The sequence below is a fragment of the Budorcas taxicolor genome, chromosome 1 (genome assembly GCF_023091745.1).
Source record: "Budorcas taxicolor isolate Tak-1 chromosome 1, Takin1.1, whole genome shotgun sequence".
Taxonomy (NCBI): Eukaryota; Metazoa; Chordata; class Mammalia; order Artiodactyla; family Bovidae; genus Budorcas; species Budorcas taxicolor.
Genome location: NC_068910.1, coordinates 11,339,437 through 11,358,638, shown reverse-complemented (window position 1 = coordinate 11,358,638; position 19,202 = coordinate 11,339,437). Strand labels below are relative to the sequence as shown.

General features: G+C 44.8%; 1 protein-coding gene across 1 annotated transcript in view; it reads right to left on the bottom strand.

The window, feature by feature from the left end:
* The window catches only part of RAD54L2 (RAD54 like 2), an 86,672-nt gene that overhangs the window by 15,380 nt on the left and 52,090 nt on the right, over window positions 1-19,202 (bottom strand). The window contains exons 3-11 of the mRNA XM_052635531.1: window positions 8,427-8,628; window positions 7,253-7,392; window positions 6,657-6,773; window positions 6,106-6,332; window positions 5,158-5,340; window positions 4,885-5,018; window positions 3,239-3,435; window positions 1,868-2,210; window positions 977-1,154 (exon numbers count right to left, since the gene is read on the bottom strand). Coding sequence (XP_052491491.1) covers window positions 977-1,154; window positions 1,868-2,210; window positions 3,239-3,435; window positions 4,885-5,018; window positions 5,158-5,340; window positions 6,106-6,332; window positions 6,657-6,773; window positions 7,253-7,392; window positions 8,427-8,628 — 1,721 coding nt within the window. The remainder of the gene's footprint in view (window positions 1-976; window positions 1,155-1,867; window positions 2,211-3,238; window positions 3,436-4,884; window positions 5,019-5,157; window positions 5,341-6,105; window positions 6,333-6,656; window positions 6,774-7,252; window positions 7,393-8,426; window positions 8,629-19,202) is intronic.

The following is a 19,202-nucleotide window of genomic DNA, read 5'->3' as shown; positions in this document are numbered from 1 at the left end:
ATGATACATGAATGGGAGAATTCACACCAGGAGGCATGGCAGTATGTTTGGTACATGACCAAAAAGGCTGTCACAAGTCTTGCCTTCTTACTTAAACAACAACATTCCTGTTTCACCATGTGGTTACAGTCAACTACTGTATGAAACTATGAAATCTCTCCTATGAAAAAATGTTTCTAACTTAAGATGATGATCAACTATAAATCATTTCAGGGACATTCTTGGCAGGAATTGAGAATTCCTGAGGAAAGGGGGTCGTGTTGGGGGGTGTGTGAGAAGGGTACACCAGCACCAAAGCATCCTCACAGACCATGTCGGCTTTAGCTTCCTGGCCCTGATCCAGGAAACAGTTTGAAAGTCATCTGTCCCCAGACACACACCTTCAGCTGATTTATTAGAGCAGTGGGAATAATACCCAACAAGGTTAGTTGAGAGCTGTCAAACAGATCCCTTGTGAGGCAACTGAGAGCACCTGGCCAGGTCAAAGACAAGCCGGGGTTCGCCAGCCTGTTCACAAGGCCAGTGCTAAAGATACTAGACTTTGCTGTCCCCAAACCATCTCAAGCATTATCAGAATGAAACAGATCTCAACCTGATTAAACACAGAATTAAATGGAAGGTACTCCTAATAACGTGCATGTCTAAGCTATGTATTTCTTGAATCCTGATTACGCTAGCAGTCAAAAACTCTGTCCCATGATGTTTCTCCAATCACTCCATGTCTCAGTTGAAAAACAATCAGTGAGAAAGGAAGTGGTTTCTCAAGTTCGGCGTAAGAAGCTGTGCAGCTGCACAACTGCAAGGGGCACCATTTACATTACAGTCTACGAGCGGCACTCCAGGTAACTGCTTTGCCTCGGAGCCCCCAGTGCAGTGAACTTCTTCCTTCATCAAGGATTCCCAGCAGGCATGACTCCCTTGGGACCACGAGCATCCTTAGTCTGTATCTAAGTATTCCCCCAAGGCCTCAACACACCTTGCAGCATACACAGAAAGCCTTGAGAGGGTTCAGCCCCAGCCAGCCACTGCTACCACAGTCCCGGAAGCGGTCCATAAAGTGTGTGTACAAATCTCGCTGGATCTGAGAGAGCCGCACCAGGATCACATTTTCTTCCTTGGCAGGCAGATGAATCTTCAGCACAGTGTGGCCTCTCCTACAAAGGTACAGATCAGAACTGACAAGGCAGTGTGGCCAGGAGGTGTCAGTGCAGGATAACAAGAGAACCCTGCATTGGTGCCACACATCCTTCTTTAGGACCTCAACATTCACAACAGCCTTGTAATAATGAGGACTGGCTCAGCAACCAGCAGCAAGAAACTTATTTTGAGGGTAAAAACTAAAGCAAAGAGGCAGAGTGACCTGTCCCAGATGACTGAACGAGAGACAGAGACCAGGGAACTCCAGGTCCGTAACCTGGTCTAGGGCTGCTTCTCTAAGCTTTCTCCACACATGCCGTCTTCACAAGGAAAAACAAGGGAATGCTTCAGGCTGGCCAAACCTACATCTTCCAAGACGCTGAAACTGGTGAGGCCATTCCCCTGACAACCATTTTATTCTTTCACTCAAGTCCTTGGCATGGTAGCTGTCTCTTGCTTCTCTGAGCAAGTAAGGCAGATATCCCTAGTAACTTCACAGATTACTTCTGAGACATGCATTTCTGGGCCAGACTTCCAGAGAATGAACCACTGGATATCCACCATCTCTTACTTGCTCAGGAAAAGCTATTCCGTGAAAGCAGAGGTTTACTACTGCCCTACGAGAAAGGGGTCCTCCCACCATAACCACCTTCCCCCCTTTCAGGAAAGCCCTGAGGGGTCTGTTCCACCAGGACTCTCCACGGATTTGGAAAATCTGAGGATGGCTCACCTCTGCACGAAGCCCTCCAGGAGGCTGTGTAGGACGTGGCTCCGGTACCGCATGAGGCGGACGTCCTGAGGCGTGCTGTCAATACACTGTCCATTCAGGATGGGGCGCTCAAACATGTTGCTGAACTCCTGCCGGGTGCCGAGGAAGTCTGGGCGCACGAAGTCCACCATGCACCAGTACTCGATGAGGTTGTTCTGCAGGGGGTACCCGGTCAGCACCACCCGGCGGCGGGAGCGAATGTTCTTCAGGGCCTGGGAGGTGCTGGCCTGGCAGTTTTTGATGCGGTGTCCCTCGTCACAGATCACCACATCAGGGCCAGGGCGGCATAAGGCCTTCTCAAACTCTAGGGAGGGAAGAGGATCCGGAGTAAGAGGGTGAGAGGGCTTGCTCTTAGTCAACAATATGAGAAGTAGGGGTGCACCCTGGAGGAGACAGAAGAAATGAAGGAAGCAGGAAAGCAAGAGTCAGCCCCCAGTGGAGAAAGGGAGCCGGCCATTCCAGTTCCTGCGCATCTGCTGTGACACGTGACCCTGGCCGACTGACTCTTGCAGTGAATCCTCTTTCCCTCTTTCCTTTTCTTATTTTCTTTTCCCTTTAGGCTAAGAATAAAACTGAGTCGCATTCCTAGGGCTTACACCAACTAGGTAGCAGACGGCATGACTTTCAGAGTACTAGTCCAAAGGATTAAAAATGCATCTGGGATGATTCTGATGGGAATAACCCAGACACTTCCACAGGCTCTCATCACTGTCTTGGCGTCACCTGAGAGCTGGCTGGTGGGAGCTAATTAAAGGACAAGGTCTTCCTGGAGTTACTTGCTGCTCATTGCTAAATGTCAAAGTCAGCCACAGAAGCAGGGAAAACAGAATCTCATAGATGAAGAGATCTATGAAATGAAACAGCCTCTAAACCTTAAAAGTACTTTTTTTCCCCAAATAGGCCAAACGAGAGAAGAGAGCTAGAGCTATGAGAAGAATGGCTTTCACCAAAAAGAAAACTGTGATAAAATTCCTTATAAAGTCACACAAACAGTACTGCCACTACTCCGTGTATTAGTTATTTAAATCCTTTATATTGTCTTAATGCTGTCTCAGAACATTCTGGGAAGCAGTAAAGGGAGCAGCTGCCCTTCTAATTGCTCTGTGAAGACATAGGGGAGTCTTGCCCAAGCCAGTCTGTGGCCTGGCCGACCCAGAATTTTACTGTCTGCAGAGAAAGCAGGACCTTCCAAGAGCCGCTGGCCAGAGCCAGTCTTACCTCAGGGTCCAGGATTTCTGGTTCATTAATGTTCCCCATGTGATTAGGTACTAGAGCAGACACGACTTCTTTCCCCCAAGTAATCCCCTAGATATCCCCAGAGAGGCCACCCACCTCTTCGAAACTCCTGCTGTCGGTCTTCCTCATCCAGATCAATGATGACCGGGTGAGAACGTTTCTTGGCTTTCTTCGGTCTACCTGTGGCAAAGGATTTCTTCAGGGTGAGGAGCCTGTACATTTCGTACCCCATCAGCAGCACCCCTCCCTCTGACACCCAATCAGCCATCACTTTAGCACGAGCTGCCATTGTCCTGCAAGAGTGAACAGAAAGAACACATTATTGCTTCGTCGGCTCTGCAGGAAGAACTCCTCGCAGTCAAAGCTGTGCTGATGCACAGTCAGAAGTCCTTGCCACAGACTTCATGTGGCAGCATCACAGGGCTGGCCAGCTGCCCAAGGACTTTCCCACTATAGACATACTAACTGCACTGAGGACAGACGAGGTCTCTGGTGATGGTTAAATAGCAAAAACCAGAAATTCAATGTTACAAATAAAAGTGACAATCCCCTTAGATGTACACATTGTTGTTCAGACACTAAATCGTGCCTGACGCTGAGACTCCATCAACTGCAGCACACCACGCTTCTCTGTCCTCCACTTTCTCCCAAAGTTTGTTCAAAGTCATGCCCACTGAGTCAGTGGTGCCATCCAATCATCTCATCCTCTGCCACCCACTTCTCCTTTTGTCTTCCATTCTTCCCAGCATCAGGGTCTCTTCCAGGGAGTCGGTTCTTCGCATCAGGTGGCCAAAGTGTACATGCATGACTATAACACTACATTTGAGGGAGAGCTGCAAGTTATTATCATTATATACAAAGTAGTAAAAGCAAGGGCAACATTCTGCATTTCACCTGCCCAGGCCCTGGTGAATGAAGAGCCAAGGACACACAGTAAAGGAAAAAGAATAGCTGAGACCGGATGCCACTCAGCACATCCCTCTCCTCCTGAACAACTGCACTCTGGCTCTATTTCATTAACCGCAAGTGGACTAACAGTCCTGAAATCTAGAAAGGAGCAGGTGATCGGCGACCTATGGAGCCACCCACAGGCTCTTCATTATCATGTGTGTGACCAAACATCCCAAAAGGTGACCTCCGCAGAGAAGAAAGTCTACTTTCTCAGTTATCCGTATCAACAAGGGGAAAGCGTGGCATGCATAGCTGGCTTGGATCAGCATCAGGATATAGGTTTAAATTTCTGGAAAGCAGGTTGAATTTATAGAATGGAAATATAAATCATTATATTTAGATCCAAAACAAACCAAAAAAATGGTTTGCATCTTTTAAAGCTTGGAAGTTGTACCGTTAAGGGTCAAATATAGATTAGTGCTTGTAAGAGGAGACTGATGGTTAGGTTTCTAATCAAAGATGAATGTAAAAAGTGAAAAGATAGAAGACAGGAAGTTTCATACTACATGTTGAACTACATGGGAAAATGTGACCACGCACACAGATTTTCCAGGATATAAAAACATCTTTGAGCAGAATACAACAATTTCTGTGCTACATAGTAACTCTGACTATTGAAAAACCAGGGAGAGAAAAAATGAGTAGCAAGAAGAAGAGAGAGGGGGATACATCAAGAAACCAAAAGGAATCTGGGAGGACAAGGCACATACCCAGAGAGACTGACGGCCTTGACTCCAGACCCTGGGAAGAACTCTAAAAGGAAAAGGGCGAACGGAGGGCAGGCCACCTACTTGTGCTCATCATTCAAGATGTGAACTTTAAAGAACCGAGGCTGGACTTCTTCAGGCTTATTGTCAGCTGGAAGGGCTTCAGGAGCTGGGAGCCACATGTTGAACTCTGCCAGCCAGTTCTGAAGAGTATTAACCTGTCAGAAAGTTAAGTCCAAAAAGGGTGTTTTAGGGAAGAAGCTCAGAGCTGAGCCTACCAGGCTTTTTAGTGCCCATAAGGTACTACCCCAGAGCTCTGCAGAAGGGTGAGCAAGTGGTGCCCGCCCCAACACTTACCGGCACAATGGCAAGGACAGTTTTGGCTGGCGTGTGGCGGAAGAGAACGTCGATGAAGGAGATCACTTGCAAAGTTTTCCCCAAACCCATGCTGTGGGCCAGGATACAGCCAAAGCCACTACTGGTCTTAAATCTCTCCAGGGACTCAACCAGGTTATCGTAGAGGAATCGGATCCCACCAATCTGACAGGGAACAAACACAAATATCTTTGGCTGGCAAAGACCAAGGGTCTAGTTTACTTTGGAACTAGTCAAAATTAAGTAAATGAGCAGACGTTAGACCAGACAGCTGGTGTGAGTGGCTACAGAAGTTTCCCAGAACCCTGGCTAGTTTATTGGCCGGTGACATTCTTCTTGGAGAAAACAGAGAAAAGCACTGACCTAGGACAGAAGCCCGTCTGAGGCAAGGATCCTGGCCACCAGATCCCTGCTTGGGCTTTCACTCACTCTTGGTCTGGCTGCCCCTGGTTGCTTACTTCAAGGCAGCCCATTCCATGAGGAGCAGTTCTTACTGTTAAGAGTTCTTCTGTTGAGTCAACCTCTGCCTTCCTGGAGCTACTTCTGGTCCTGGGTCAACACAAAGTGCTCTGAGCCTTCCTATCAGAAAGTCTCTCAGACTTCTGAGTCTCACGCCTCTCCTGGAGCCACAAGTTCCCACCAAGGCACTGCTCTTCAGAGAGTATCTTGATCAGTCATCTCATAGGAGGTGGCTCAAGATTATTAACCCAAGAGATCAGCACCTGTTACATGACAAGGCATGTCTCAGGCTTGTCCCTTCCCACCCACCAGAAACCCTGAAGCATCAACTGCTAGGAGGAAGAATCGATCAGTAGCTGCCCATAGTACCAAAAGTACTCCACAGGCTGCGATGCTAAGGACCGCCAGCAGGTGATGCCCACAGCACGGAAGCTGAGAGGAGACAGGGAGGAGAACGCAGATCTACTGCACCTGATGAGGTTTCACCGCCCGTGCCAACTGAGGGGCCAGGAAGACATTCTCCTCCTCCGGAGGGTGGTTCAGGTTGACAAGGACCCGCCCCAGAGCATCGCGCTGATTTAAGACGTCATTCACATGGGTGCCACCCTTCTCCTCTTCCTCATCTTCCTCACTGACAGACTCACTGCTGTCCACAATGTGCAGAGTATCCTCCTCTCCAGAGCTCAGTTCAATCACCTCTGAGACAGCCAACAAAGTAAAATGAAAACAAGGACTCAGCGAGCAGGTATAACTCGCTGCAACTTAAGGTAAGGGAGCATGGAAACAATGTTAGAACTTGTTACCATTCATAAAAATTTTGATTTTTAATTGTTCTCTCTTCCAGCTTCAAGTTAAGACAAGGGAAAAACATATTTACCAAGGAGACTGAGGGAAATTTGTCACAGTCAGACCCTAGGCGGAATGAGGAAGGACGGAACTCTTTTCTAATCGGGGGGAAAGCCACTCTCTCGGGGTGAATACTGGGTCGAGAGGAAGGAGGGGCGCCTCTGGCTCCACCTTACCATCTCGACTGCTTTCTTCATCCTCGCTGCCACTGCTACTGTCCAAACAAATGACTTCCTGGGTCAAGACGCGAGGAGGCAGTTGGGGACCATCGCCTGCTCTTAAGACAATTTCCTCTGGGTGGGGGGAGGTGGAGATGGGAGAGAATGTCAAGAACCACATTTAGCTGAAACCTATTTTCCAAAATGATTTGCCCTCCTCCTCCTGTGTTGTTCTTGGGGGGACTATCCCCCGAGGAGACAAGTAGAGGACATCTTAAAAACCTCAACCCTCTTCCCAAATTCCCTTTTCTCTACCAGCTTTTACTTCTAGCACTCACCTGACCACTAGAAAATGTCCTAATCCTTTGGTACATTAAGATCCAGAGTTCTGGGGGAAAATCTAAATAAGACCAATTTGAGGAAGTACCAAGTTAAGTATCCATCTTAACTTTTCAAACGAGAGCCTTCTGCTTGTGTGCTTCTTGGACAATGAATGGACTGAGAGGATTCCTGAGAGGCCACCATCTGATTCCAGATCTGTCCTTGGCACTGTGGGCACCGAGGGTCTCTCCTCACCTGGGTGCAGGGCCCCTCCTGCCCCCTCCACAGCTTACCGGGAAATAACTCGAGGGGGACTGTGGGAATGGGGGCTGCGTAATCCTTTCTCTGCTGCTCCAGGCGCTTCCTTCTTTCCAATTCTTCCTGTTGTGCTGCTTTGGTAACTGGCTCCAACTGATCCTCCCGGAGAAGCTTTCTAAACATTAAAACAAGAGCGAGCACTTCAGTTCACTTGTGGTTGGGTAAGGCAATGTCAAGATAAAGAGGGAAATTGTCACTGCTGGGAGAAGAAGCCACGTCAGTGCCATTACACCCATGCAGCGAGTAAGGTGAAAGAGAAAACAAACAAAACACACATAAATAGGACTTCAAGGCTCAGGAGCTTTGGGCTAATATGTTTTTCATACTATTTAACTTTCTGACAGATCACCCTGCTGACTCATCTCGGTACCTCACAGATCAAGAGTGAAATAGAGTAATATGTGATCCACAAAGCTGGAAAGCAGTACAGAAGACAGAGTTGCTATATGGGAAAATAAGACTGTGGATGATTTTGCATCTTTATTTCCCAAACTTAAGAGTACATTTTCAAGTCATCATTCTGTTTAGAAAAAAATGAGGGTAGGAGGAGAAGGAAATGGCGATCCACTCCAGTGTTCTTGCCTGGAGAATCCCAGGGATGGGGGAGCCTGGCGGGAGCACAGAGTCGGACACGACTGAAGCAACTTAGCAGCAGCAGTAGCAGGAGGAGAAAAATATCCTTTGTCTCCTTTCAAGAGGAAAACTCACGGGCAGAAGAAAGGCGTGCTGGAGATTTGAACAGGTAAGGAAGTTCACATCTGCTGATTTCTTAGGTTAAAGAAGCCTTGGTTTGGACTAGACAGTGCTTGTCCAACTGATGTTGAGTTCTGAGAAGATGAGAACTCAAACTCTTTCATCTCCTCGTATTTGGAAACATAAGACAAAAATAAAGGAAATAACAGACTCCAACCAGAGCATCCTATGGATGCTTCCCGGGCCTCCAGACGGTGGGACATCCCCAGAGGTGCTTGAGTGCCAATCGCATCCGCTCTGCATCCTCAGATAGTCCAGACCCAGTGGTCCTGAGTTGCAGCTTCACTATTAATTGGGGCACATAGCCTACATTTTTCTCCTTGGGAAACAGAACTCTCCTGATCAAACCAGTATTTCAACTCCCTCCCTTCTCCTCTCCCCCAGAGCATAGCTCACCGTATGTTTCTTCTCATGTGGGAGGGTTTCTGAGCTCTCTTCTTTTTGGGGTCCTCGGAGGCAAGGCTCTTGCCTTGGTGGCGCCTAAGCTGCTCTGAAGGCTCAGACTGAGATGAGGTAGTTGAAGTGCACCGTGGTGGCTGCTGCCCATCTTCTCCCAGCTGGGCACACTCAGTACCACACATGTCTTCCAGGGATGGGTCTGAGGAGACAAATGGAGAGAGGTGCCAGGGATCAAGTTTACTGGAGGAAAAGTAGGTTCTGATGCCAGACACGCCAGGGTCAGATCTCAACTCAGCAACTTATCAGCGGGTGAGCTAAGAAGGAAAGTTACATCTCTCTGAACCTCAATGGACTTGTCTATAAAACGAGGATAGTAATTTCCACACTTCAGAGCTGTTGTGAGGGCTAAATAGAGGGCATGCTTAAAACCAAGCATGGCCCAGAGTAGGCTCACAACAAATGTGAGCCATCACTCTTGGTGTAATTTAGCACTATGTTCACAGTGAGGAAGTGTCAGGGCCTCAGACCACTCAGAAAGGGACATCGAGTTTCAAATACAGCTCACACTCACTTGTACGACTCTAAGCAAGTCTCATCCGGCCAACAGGGAGACCATTCCTCCCATCAGTGCCTTAAAGTGTTCATTCAATTTGCCACCCAATTAATGAGAGCTCACAACACGGCAGGTACTGTCCTAGATGCTTCAGGAATATTTGTAAGATTCTTTCCCTCCCAGGAGTTTGTCTTCTAGACATAATAAGGCAAGGTGTGCTAAATACCATCACCACAGGAGGAGCAGGGCAACTCAAAGCTGAAGGCACCATATTTGAGCCAGAAGGAATTAACTAAGCCAAGGATAACTGTGTTAGGGTCATAGGAACATGAAAGGTACTGTTTCATAGGATAATCACACAAGGAATTACATGGAAGGTAAAATGTAAGTGAGAACTTAAAAGATGAACAGAATGACTAATGGTATATTCCTGCCTTCAGGATGGGGGCCAAGTGGGAAGAAATTCCTGGCAGAGGCAATGTCATTTGTGGTATCAACCACCAGCAAGAACTGGGGTTGGTGTGGGAGGGTCCCTGTGCACACCCCTCTCCTCATCAGCTGAGCTGCATTCTGTTCGCGGGATGGGCAAGTCCTGCAGTCACTCAAACCTGTTCCCACATCTGCCAGAGCCTCTCAGATACAAGCTCTACACAACCAAAAGGTCTCTCCCAAAGGTAAGAGAGGTTCAAAACAAGAGCAGAAGTGCTGAAACCTGGGTGATCTAGTCCATGCCACTTCCATGCCACTTGGCTCCCAGGCAGCAAGGGCTCAGGAAGTCTGCCTTTTGGTGGGATTGCGTTATTTTGGATTTACCAGTTTTCTACTAATATCCTTTTTCTGTTACAACAGGATGCTATCTAGGATAGATATCACATTGCATTGAGCTTTCAATGTCTTTTCAGTCTTCCCTAACTGTGGCAGCCTATTCTGGTCTTTCAAGAACTTGATTTTCGTTTTTTGCCCACACCATATGGCTTGTGGGATCTTAGTTCCCCAACCAGGGATCAAACCCAGGCCCCAGCAATGAGAGCGCTGAGTCCTAACAACTGGACTACCAGGGAGCTCCTGACCTTGATACATTTTTGACGAATACTGGTCAGGTGGCTTTGTAGACTGTCCCCAAATTTCAGTTTTTCTGATGATTAGTTTGGAGGTTATGACTTTTAGGAAAGAATATCACACAGGTGAAGTGTTCTTCTCATCATGTCTGATCAGGGTAATGATATCAACATGAGTTATTCCTGGTGACATTAACCTTGAAGTGGTATTTACTGGACTTCTCCACTGTAAAATTATTATTTTTCCCCTCCCATACTTTATTCATAAGAGGCCAATCACTAAGCCCAGCCTACATTCAGGGGGAAGAGAATTACACTCCATTTCCTGGACGGAAGGGCATCAAAGAATTTCTGGACATATGTTAAAACCACATACAAAAAAAAAAAAAAAAAAAAAGAACAGAGTTAAAACAAAAACCATAAACACACACAGACAAATGTTTTTTTGGGGGGGATACTTTGAGGCTTTGAGAACACAAATATCCTCAAAGGTTTCATCCACTAATTTTAACATTCATCAGTGGATTCTACCTAGAGCAATTATTACGGTGGTGTTCTAACAGTGGTTTTCTATTTCCGTCTTTCCTTACACACTTATTATCTGGAATTTTTCTGTAAGGGAGATTTGTCCCTTCTCCCTCATTTATATATTCAACATTAAAAATATATATATCAGTACAGACTCAAGAAGAAACATTTAACTCTGTAGACTTCAGTAAAGAGAGGTCAGGGATTTCATACATCTCATTAAGTGAACCAGTAAGTGGAGGCCCTCAAGCTGAAAAAAGACATACCAAGATGGGTCATCATCCTATGAACTTAACCACCAAGAAATACCAAAGGGCCATCTCACCAGTCAGTGACTGAGTAAGAGAATCATGAGTGTCCCAGATACTGCTACTGCTCACCATACCCAGCGTGATGTAGCCCCTCGCCACCCTGATACCATTCTGGGTTCCTTACGGTCTCTTTCATGTTGATGCCAGATTCCAGAACAGCATGGAGTTGGGAACTAACGTTTCCTAAGAGATAACAGAGCAAATGGGCTCAGTATGGACACTGAAGCCAGACTGCTGGGCTGTAAACACCAGCTCTGTGCCTTATTACAACCTTTCTGTTCCTCAGTTATAAGAAGGGAATAGTAACTGTAGTGTCATTCCTCAACCTCAGAGGATTGTGGCGATGATTATGTCAGGTGGCCTAAATAAAGCGCTAAGACAATACCTGCCACACCGTAAACACCATATAAAACCACGGCTGCTTTTACTATGACTACCATTAGTCCAGGTACAAAGAATGGGTTTGGTTTCTTCTCTTCTCCGTTTCCTACAATAATTCTACAAGGTGAATTTTGCTCCCCTCATTCTAGTCCCCCCCCATTCTAAATATGATACACTGAAGCACTAAAAAGTTAAAAAGATTTGCCTATGGGTATACAGGAAATAAGCAGAAAAACAGGAGCCGACAGTTAAGAGGATGAACTTTGTAGTCAGGCAACCCTGGTGGTAAATCCTGGCTCCGTCACTTATTAGGTCTATGTTCATGAGGTCAACTTCTCTGAGTCATAGTTCTCATCTGTAAAATGAGGATGTAAATAGTTCTCTCGTAGAAAATATTATTCATTAGTCTGCTGAACTCCATGGAACTCCATACTCCCACAACTACATCAACAGTCTGGGAGCACACAGAGCTCTGGGGCTTGGTCAGTCATGCTGGGTGGCAGTATTTCTTTGTGTGGAGATCTCAAACTTCAATTATACATCCTAATCAAAGATCAGAAATAAGACAGGAAAAGGAAAAGCAGAACTGACATATGCAAAGTGTATTTTGTTGTTAGAAAATGAGTATTTCTTACAAAACACACACCCCACATTCTAAATCTTTCCTCTTAACACTGCCACAAACCAGACAGCCTCTCCTGTCCCCTTGCTTTTAATTTAGCCTAACATGAATTTGAGCATCTGCTATGTACCAGGCCCTGGGCCAAGGCACAATGGAACAGTCCTCACGAGGACACATGTACACACCTATACGGTGGAGTGCTTTTCAGCAATAACATCTGAGGAAAGGACAACTAATTCACCTTGCCTATCAGCGGTTAATGGGGGCACTTCCTTGGGAAACGTGAGGCCTAGGTTTAATCTAACAGAATGGATAAGCACCAGCTAGTAAAGGAAGAAAAGAACATTCTAGACAGACAGAGGAGCCTAAGCAAGAGGAATTGAGACGCTAAACAAGGTGGAATGGCTAGGGAAGTACACGCAGCTCAACACTGGCTAAAGTGAGTTAAGCAAAAGCGCAGCAAGAGTGGCGCTCCCCCTGCACGGCAGCTTGACCCACACACCAATTCCCACCCAGGGCTGGGCTGGCACACTTCAAGTTAGTGTTTTGCTGGGTCCTCTGACCTGGTTAGATAACGACCTTTGATGCTCTCCTGGTCTTAAGGCCTTTTGTTTTTGTTTCTATTTCACAAGCAAATTTATTGAGTAACCATTTGGAGGAACAGCTGGAGGCAAGATTAGAATCTAGGCAGGATACAGTCAGAGTACAGTGGGCAGGCAAAGGGTTTGAACTTCATATACTGGGTAGTGCAAACTTGGTGCCAACTATTGTATTTATTTCTTCTGGTTTCTGCCTTGCAGAGTGGGCTGTCCCTTGGAGGGGGAAGAACAAACCTGATAGCCTTTGAATGTCACACATTTACTACCTAACACTCCAACTTGTGAGGCCTGGCTGTGAATTTCTGTCTGGCAAGGGTTGAATGTAGCCAAGCACAGTAGCAATTTGCACATGACCAAACACAGTAAATACAATTTTCATGCACAAAGAGTTCAGACACAGGTTTCCCCCTTCCTTTATACACAGCACACAGGTCTAAATCAGTTTCTCACCACCTACCATTCTTTGAAAGAATCCTCAGCTTCTGTGTTCAGGACAGGACAGGACAGAGTCGCTCAGTCGTGTCCGACTCTTTGCGACCCCATGGACTGTAGCCTATCAGGCTCCTCCATCCATGGAATTTTCCGGGCAAGAGTGCTGGAGTAGATTGCCATTTCCTTCTCCAGGGGATCTTCCTGACCCAGGAATCGAACCCGGGTCTCCCGCATTACAGGCAGACGCTTTACCGTCTGAGCCACCAGGGAAGCCCCTGAGCTTCTGTGTTCAACAACCACTGTTTGCTTGTTAAAGTGGCTTTAGTTTACAGCTGTGCCCAGATGTGCTAGTATTTAAAGTCTGTTGTCATGGAAGTCAGTGTTTTACAACTGTTTCATTACTGCTTCACAACACTTACTGTGAAGCTTCTGGTCTCTACACAGCATTATAACATATACCAATGGTCCCCAACATTTTTGGCACCAGAGACCAGTTTCGTGGAAGACAATTTTGCCACGGACCAAGGTCGGGGGGAGATAGCTTCTGGATGATTCAAGCATATTACATTTATTGTGCATTTAATTTCTATTATTACATCAGCTCTACCTCAGATTATCAGGCATCAGATCCTGGAGGTTGGGGACCCCTGATATACACTACATCTTAAACTAATTTTAATAATAATAAAACTGTTATTTCAAAATTAATATAATCGATTTTCCCTGAGTCAAAACATAACTTTTCACTGTGCTCTTTTGTACCTTCTAAATATTGAACCGCGTGAATTTACAACCTACCCAAAATCATTAATTTGACTTTCAAATAATAAGTCACCCCCAAATTCTAAAATATAATCCACCAAAAGTCACCAAGGAAAAAAGATTAGAGTCCACAAAGAAGTAGAGGCATGTGCTTCGACAAAAGAAAATTAGTGTCTCCAGTGGTTTGAAAGTCAGTGACTATTACCACCCAACCTCAGGATCATGGAATCAGATCTAGTGGCAAATGCCTCTGAACTTTCTCCCTCATGCAAGCCAGCTGTGAGCAGCAATCACCGAAGCTATATAAACACCAACAAACACATAAGCTTCTCAGGAATGAGTTATAAATCCCACCATAACAAATATGATAGGCAACTGAGTAGCTTTGGGAAAAAAGAAAAAAAAAAACCACCTACATTTCACTCATAAGGGGTAAGGCACAAACACTTCCAGGGCCTTTTCTCCAGCTATTCCATTTCTTCTTTTGCCTCAATCTTATCTGTATAAACAAAGATCAGTGGATTCCAAGTCTTACCACGTACCTCCTGACATGATGTGGAAGGATATATACACCACAACCTATGATGTACGTGTGTCCAAACACCGAACCTGAATCTGAAAACACCTAGATATGGCACTCCCAGTTTGCAAAAATGCAGGGAACAAAGGACTATGTTAAACTTGATAAACAAGACCATATGGATGCACTCAGCAAAGTCTAGAGACTACAGAATGAGTGAGTCCTTTTCTTCTATCAATAAATTGCAAGAGGAAAAAAAACACCAAAAGAGGTAGATCATATCTTAGGGACTTCATATGTTAGAGAACAGATTAAATACACTCTGAAGTTTTTATAGATAAAATCTTTAATAAATTTATTTAATAAGTAAATAAAATTTTAGTTTATTTTATAGATAAATTTTATTTTTTTATTTCTTTATTTAATAGATAAAATCTTCTATAGATTTTACAGTGTTAAGGAACTTCAGTTCAGTCCAGTCGCTCCAACTCTTTGTAACCCCATGGACTGCAGCACGCCAGGCTTCCCTGTCCATCACCAACTCCCAGAGTTTACCCAAACTCATGTCCATTGAGTTGGTGATGCCATCCAACCATCTCATCCTCTGTCGACCCCCTCTTCTTATGCCTTCAATCTTTCCCACCATCAGGGTCTTTTCAAATGAGTCAGCTCTTCGCATCAGGTGGCCAAAGTATTGGAGTTTCAGCTTCAACATCAGTCCTTTCAATGAATACTGAGGACTGATTTCCTTTAGGATGGACTGGTTTAATCTCCTTGCAGTCCAAGGGACTCTCAAGAGTCTCCTCCAACACCACAGTTCAAAAACATCATTCTTTGGCACTCAGCTTTCTTTATAGTCCAACTCTCCTATCCATACATGACTACTGGAAAAATCATAGCTCTGACTAGACGGACCTTTGTTGGCAAAGTAATGTCTCTGCTTTTTAATATGCTATCTAGGTTGGTCATAACTTTTCTTCCAGGAGCAAGTGTCTTTTAATTTCATGGCTGCAGTCACCTTCTGCAGTGATTCTGGAGCCCCCAAAATAAAGTCTGTCACTGTTTTCATTGCTTTCCCATTTATTTGCCATGAAGTGATGAGACCAGATGCCATGATCTTAGTTTTCTGAATACTGCGTTTTAAGCCAACTTTTTCACTCACTTTTTTGACTTTCATCAAGAGGCTCTTTAGTTCTTCTTCACTTTCTGCCGTAAGGGTGGTGTCATCTGCATATCTGAGGTCACTGATATTTCTCCTGGCAATCTTGATTCTAGCTTGTGCTTCATCCAGACCAGCGTTTCTCATGATGTACTCTGCTATAAGTTAAATAAGCAGGGTGACAATATACAGCCTTGACTTACTCCTTTCCTGATTTGGAACCAGTCTGTTGTTCCATGTCCAGTTCTAACTGTTGCTTCCTGACCTGCATACAGATTTCTCAAGAGGCAGGTCAGGTGGTCTGGTATTCCCATCTCTTTCAGAATTTTCCACAGTTTATTGTGATCCACACAGTCAAAGGCTTTGGCATAGTCAGTAAAGCAGAAGTAGATGTTCTTCTGGAACTCTCTTGCTTCTTCAATGATCCAGCAGATGTGGCAATTTGATCTCTGGTTCCTCTGCTTTTTCTAAAACCAGCTTGAACACGTGGAAGTTCACGGTTCACGTACTGTTGAAGCCTGGCTTGGAGAATTTTGAGCATTAGTTTGCTAGCATGTGAGATGCGTATAACTGTGTGGTAGTTTGAGCATTCTTTGGCATTGCCTTAGTTTGGAATTGGAATGAAAACTGCCCTTTTCCAGTCCTGTGGCCACTGCTGAGTTTTCCAAATTTGCTGGCATATTGAGTGCAGCACTTTCACTTTCACAGCATCATCTTTTAGGACTTGAAACAGCTCAGCTGGAATTCCATCACCTCCACTAGCTTTGTTCATAGTGATGCTTCCTAAGACCCACTTGACTTCGCATTCCAAGATGTCTGGTTCTAGGTGAGTGATCACACTATCGTGATTATCTGGGTCATGAAGATCTTTTTTGTACAGTTCTTCTGTGTATTCTTGCCACCTCTTCTTAGTATCTTCTGCTTCTGTTAGGTCCATACCATTTCTGTCCTTTATTGTGTCCATCTTTGCATGAAATGTTCCTTTGGTATCTCTAATTTTCTTGAAGAGATCTCTAGTCTTTCCTATTATTTTCCTCTATTTCTTTGCATTGATCACTGAGGAACTAATACTTCCAAATAACCCACGATGGGGGGAAACAGATGGAAGAAGACTAGACCTGCATTCATAATGACTGAAAGAACGTCACAGGAAGAAAATTACAAAGAACAGCGGAAAACATACTTTAAGAGAAAAAGCAAAAGCGAAAGTTGATTCTTTGAAGCATAAATGCTACATCATCAGAGAGCCACCATCGGCACAACCACAACACAGGCCTAAACAGACCCTTCCTGCCTACCCCTGGGGCTTATTCCCTTTTTTTATTGTTTACAAGGTTCTTACCCAGATCTGAAGTTAGTAACCATTCAACAATTAACCTGTCTCTCCTTTTAGACTATTGCTCCTGGAAGGCAGGAATTCTGTCCATATCATTCTCTAACGTATCCTTCAAGCCTAATAAAAATGCCAGCTGCCCAACAGATGCTCAATAAATGTATGCTGAATTTTTTTTTAATGAGCCTGTTTTTACTTAAAAAAAAAACTACTAGAGAAAAATACACATGACTAAAAAAATCCACTGAAGTACATTAGTTCCTATTCAGTATGTTTATGTCCCATATCTTCAAACATCATCATTTACGAGCACATATTGAAGTTCTCTATAGACTGAGCTTTCCCTGACTCAATAAATGTCAATAAAAGCCAATACGTTTGCCAATAAACGTTAAAAAGTTAAAAACTTACACAAAGCAATATGTGATTCACTTTTAAAATAATCATGGAAGCCAGTTTAAGGGGGAAAAAATTCTCAACCTAGTTGCTCCTTGGGAAGAAGTAAATCTTCATAGCATTGATGCTGAAAGGAACTAGAGAATTCTAAATTAAACATCTTTTAAAGTGACATCTGAGATCAAGGAGACCGATATCACGCTCACTCACTCATGAGAGACAACCTAAGGCATGAAGAAAAGAAATGGCCAGCCTTTCCACTGGGCTCTCACAGGGGAAGAAGACAACTGCTCCTCATTGCAAAAGATACCAAGACCGCACAGCAGTTCTCAGTCTCAGCACTGTGGACATCTGGGGATAGATAACCCTTTGTTGTTGGAGACTCTCTTGTGCACTGTTAAGAATGTTCAGCAGCATTCCCACCACCTCCATCCACTAGATTCTAGTGGCACCTTCCCAGTTGTGACAACCACAAAACATTGCCAACCGTCTCCTAGAAGACTAAATCACTCCCTGTAGAGAACCACTGCTTTTAGCACAAAGTCAAATCACTAAAGAAACAGTTATTTGTAAGCACAACGACACCTCTTTTCAACCCATCTGAAATTCTAGCCCTGTGCTGCTGACAGATTTGATTTTGACCCTACTCAGCATGATGGAGAAGGCGACGGCACCCCACTCCAGTACTCTTGCCTGGAAAATCCCATGGATCGCGGAGCCTGGTAGGCTGCAGTCCATGGGGTCGCGAAGAGTCGGACACGACTGAGCAACTTCACTTTCACGCATTGGAGAAGGAAATGGCAACCCACTCCAGTGTTCTTGCCTGGAGAATCCCAGGGACGGGGGAGCCTGGTGGGCTGCCGTCTATGGGGTCGCACGGAGTCGGACACGACTGAAGCGACTCAGCAGCAGCAGCAGCAGCATGATGATGAAAATTTTGGGCCATCTCTGCAACCACAGGCAAGAATTACCAAATTCTCAGCACATCAGTCACAAAGGTACTTCTGGGCAAAGGCAGAGAGAAGACTAAGGCGAAAACCATGAAGAATTCTAGTTTAGTTTCTGAATAAGATATAGAGAGTTAATGAGAAAATATAAAGTGAATACTTGGCTTTACTAAAATCTTACAGACAAGGTAATGTCTAGAATAATTTCACAAAATCAAAATTTTTAAAATCTAAATTAAATCCAAGGACACTGATGGAAACCACATTCCAATATTTAAAATTTGCCTCTCCTATGTCTTCTAACTTTTACACTCATGAAATAAAAGACTATCAAACAATATGAAAGACTGCTTAAACAGACTACAATAAAATACACAATTTTTTTTTAAACAACAAAGAGCACTGTGAGCAATGTTGAGGTAAGTCACAGACCAGATGCTATTAATGGCATAAGTAGTAAGGGATCAGTGTATCCAGAATACTTACACAAACACTTAAACATGAAAAGCATCATTACCCCAGTCAAAACTGGCATCATTACTTCAGAAATCTGAGCTGACTCCTGAACTATTCCCCTGCTTTCTGCAATCACTCAACTTCATTATTCCATATTCCAAGAAAACATCAACTAACATTCTATGGCCTTATGCCAAACATGAATGCTGAATCACGTACTCAGCTTGACTTCCCCCATTCCTTCCACCCCCCAGAATTCCAATAGCAACCCCACACCCGGCCACCACCACACATTAAGAAGAGAAACCCTGCTGCTGCCCGAGGAGCAGAAGGTGGAGAGAGAGCCAACTCCCGTCTGGAAATGGCTGCCATTCTTGAGGAGCCACACACCAGCCGAGGCAGCAGGTGACTGGCAAGCGGCAGCCTGCAGCCGGCTTCCTGAGGAGACAGCCGTCCCTTCCAGACTCTGCCAAAGGCCTCAAGAGACAACAGGCTAGTCACTCGTTCCTCAAGAGTTCTCGAAGAGTCTCTCAACTCTCTAGTAACAATTTAAAAAAGAAATGGGATAAACATTAAAAAGAGAATGAAATTTTGCCATTTGCAACAGCATGCATGGACCTGGAGGGTATCATGCTTAGTGAAATAAGTCAGAGAAAGACTCATACTGTATGTTATCACTAATATGTGGAATCTAAAAAATAAAACAAACTAGTAAT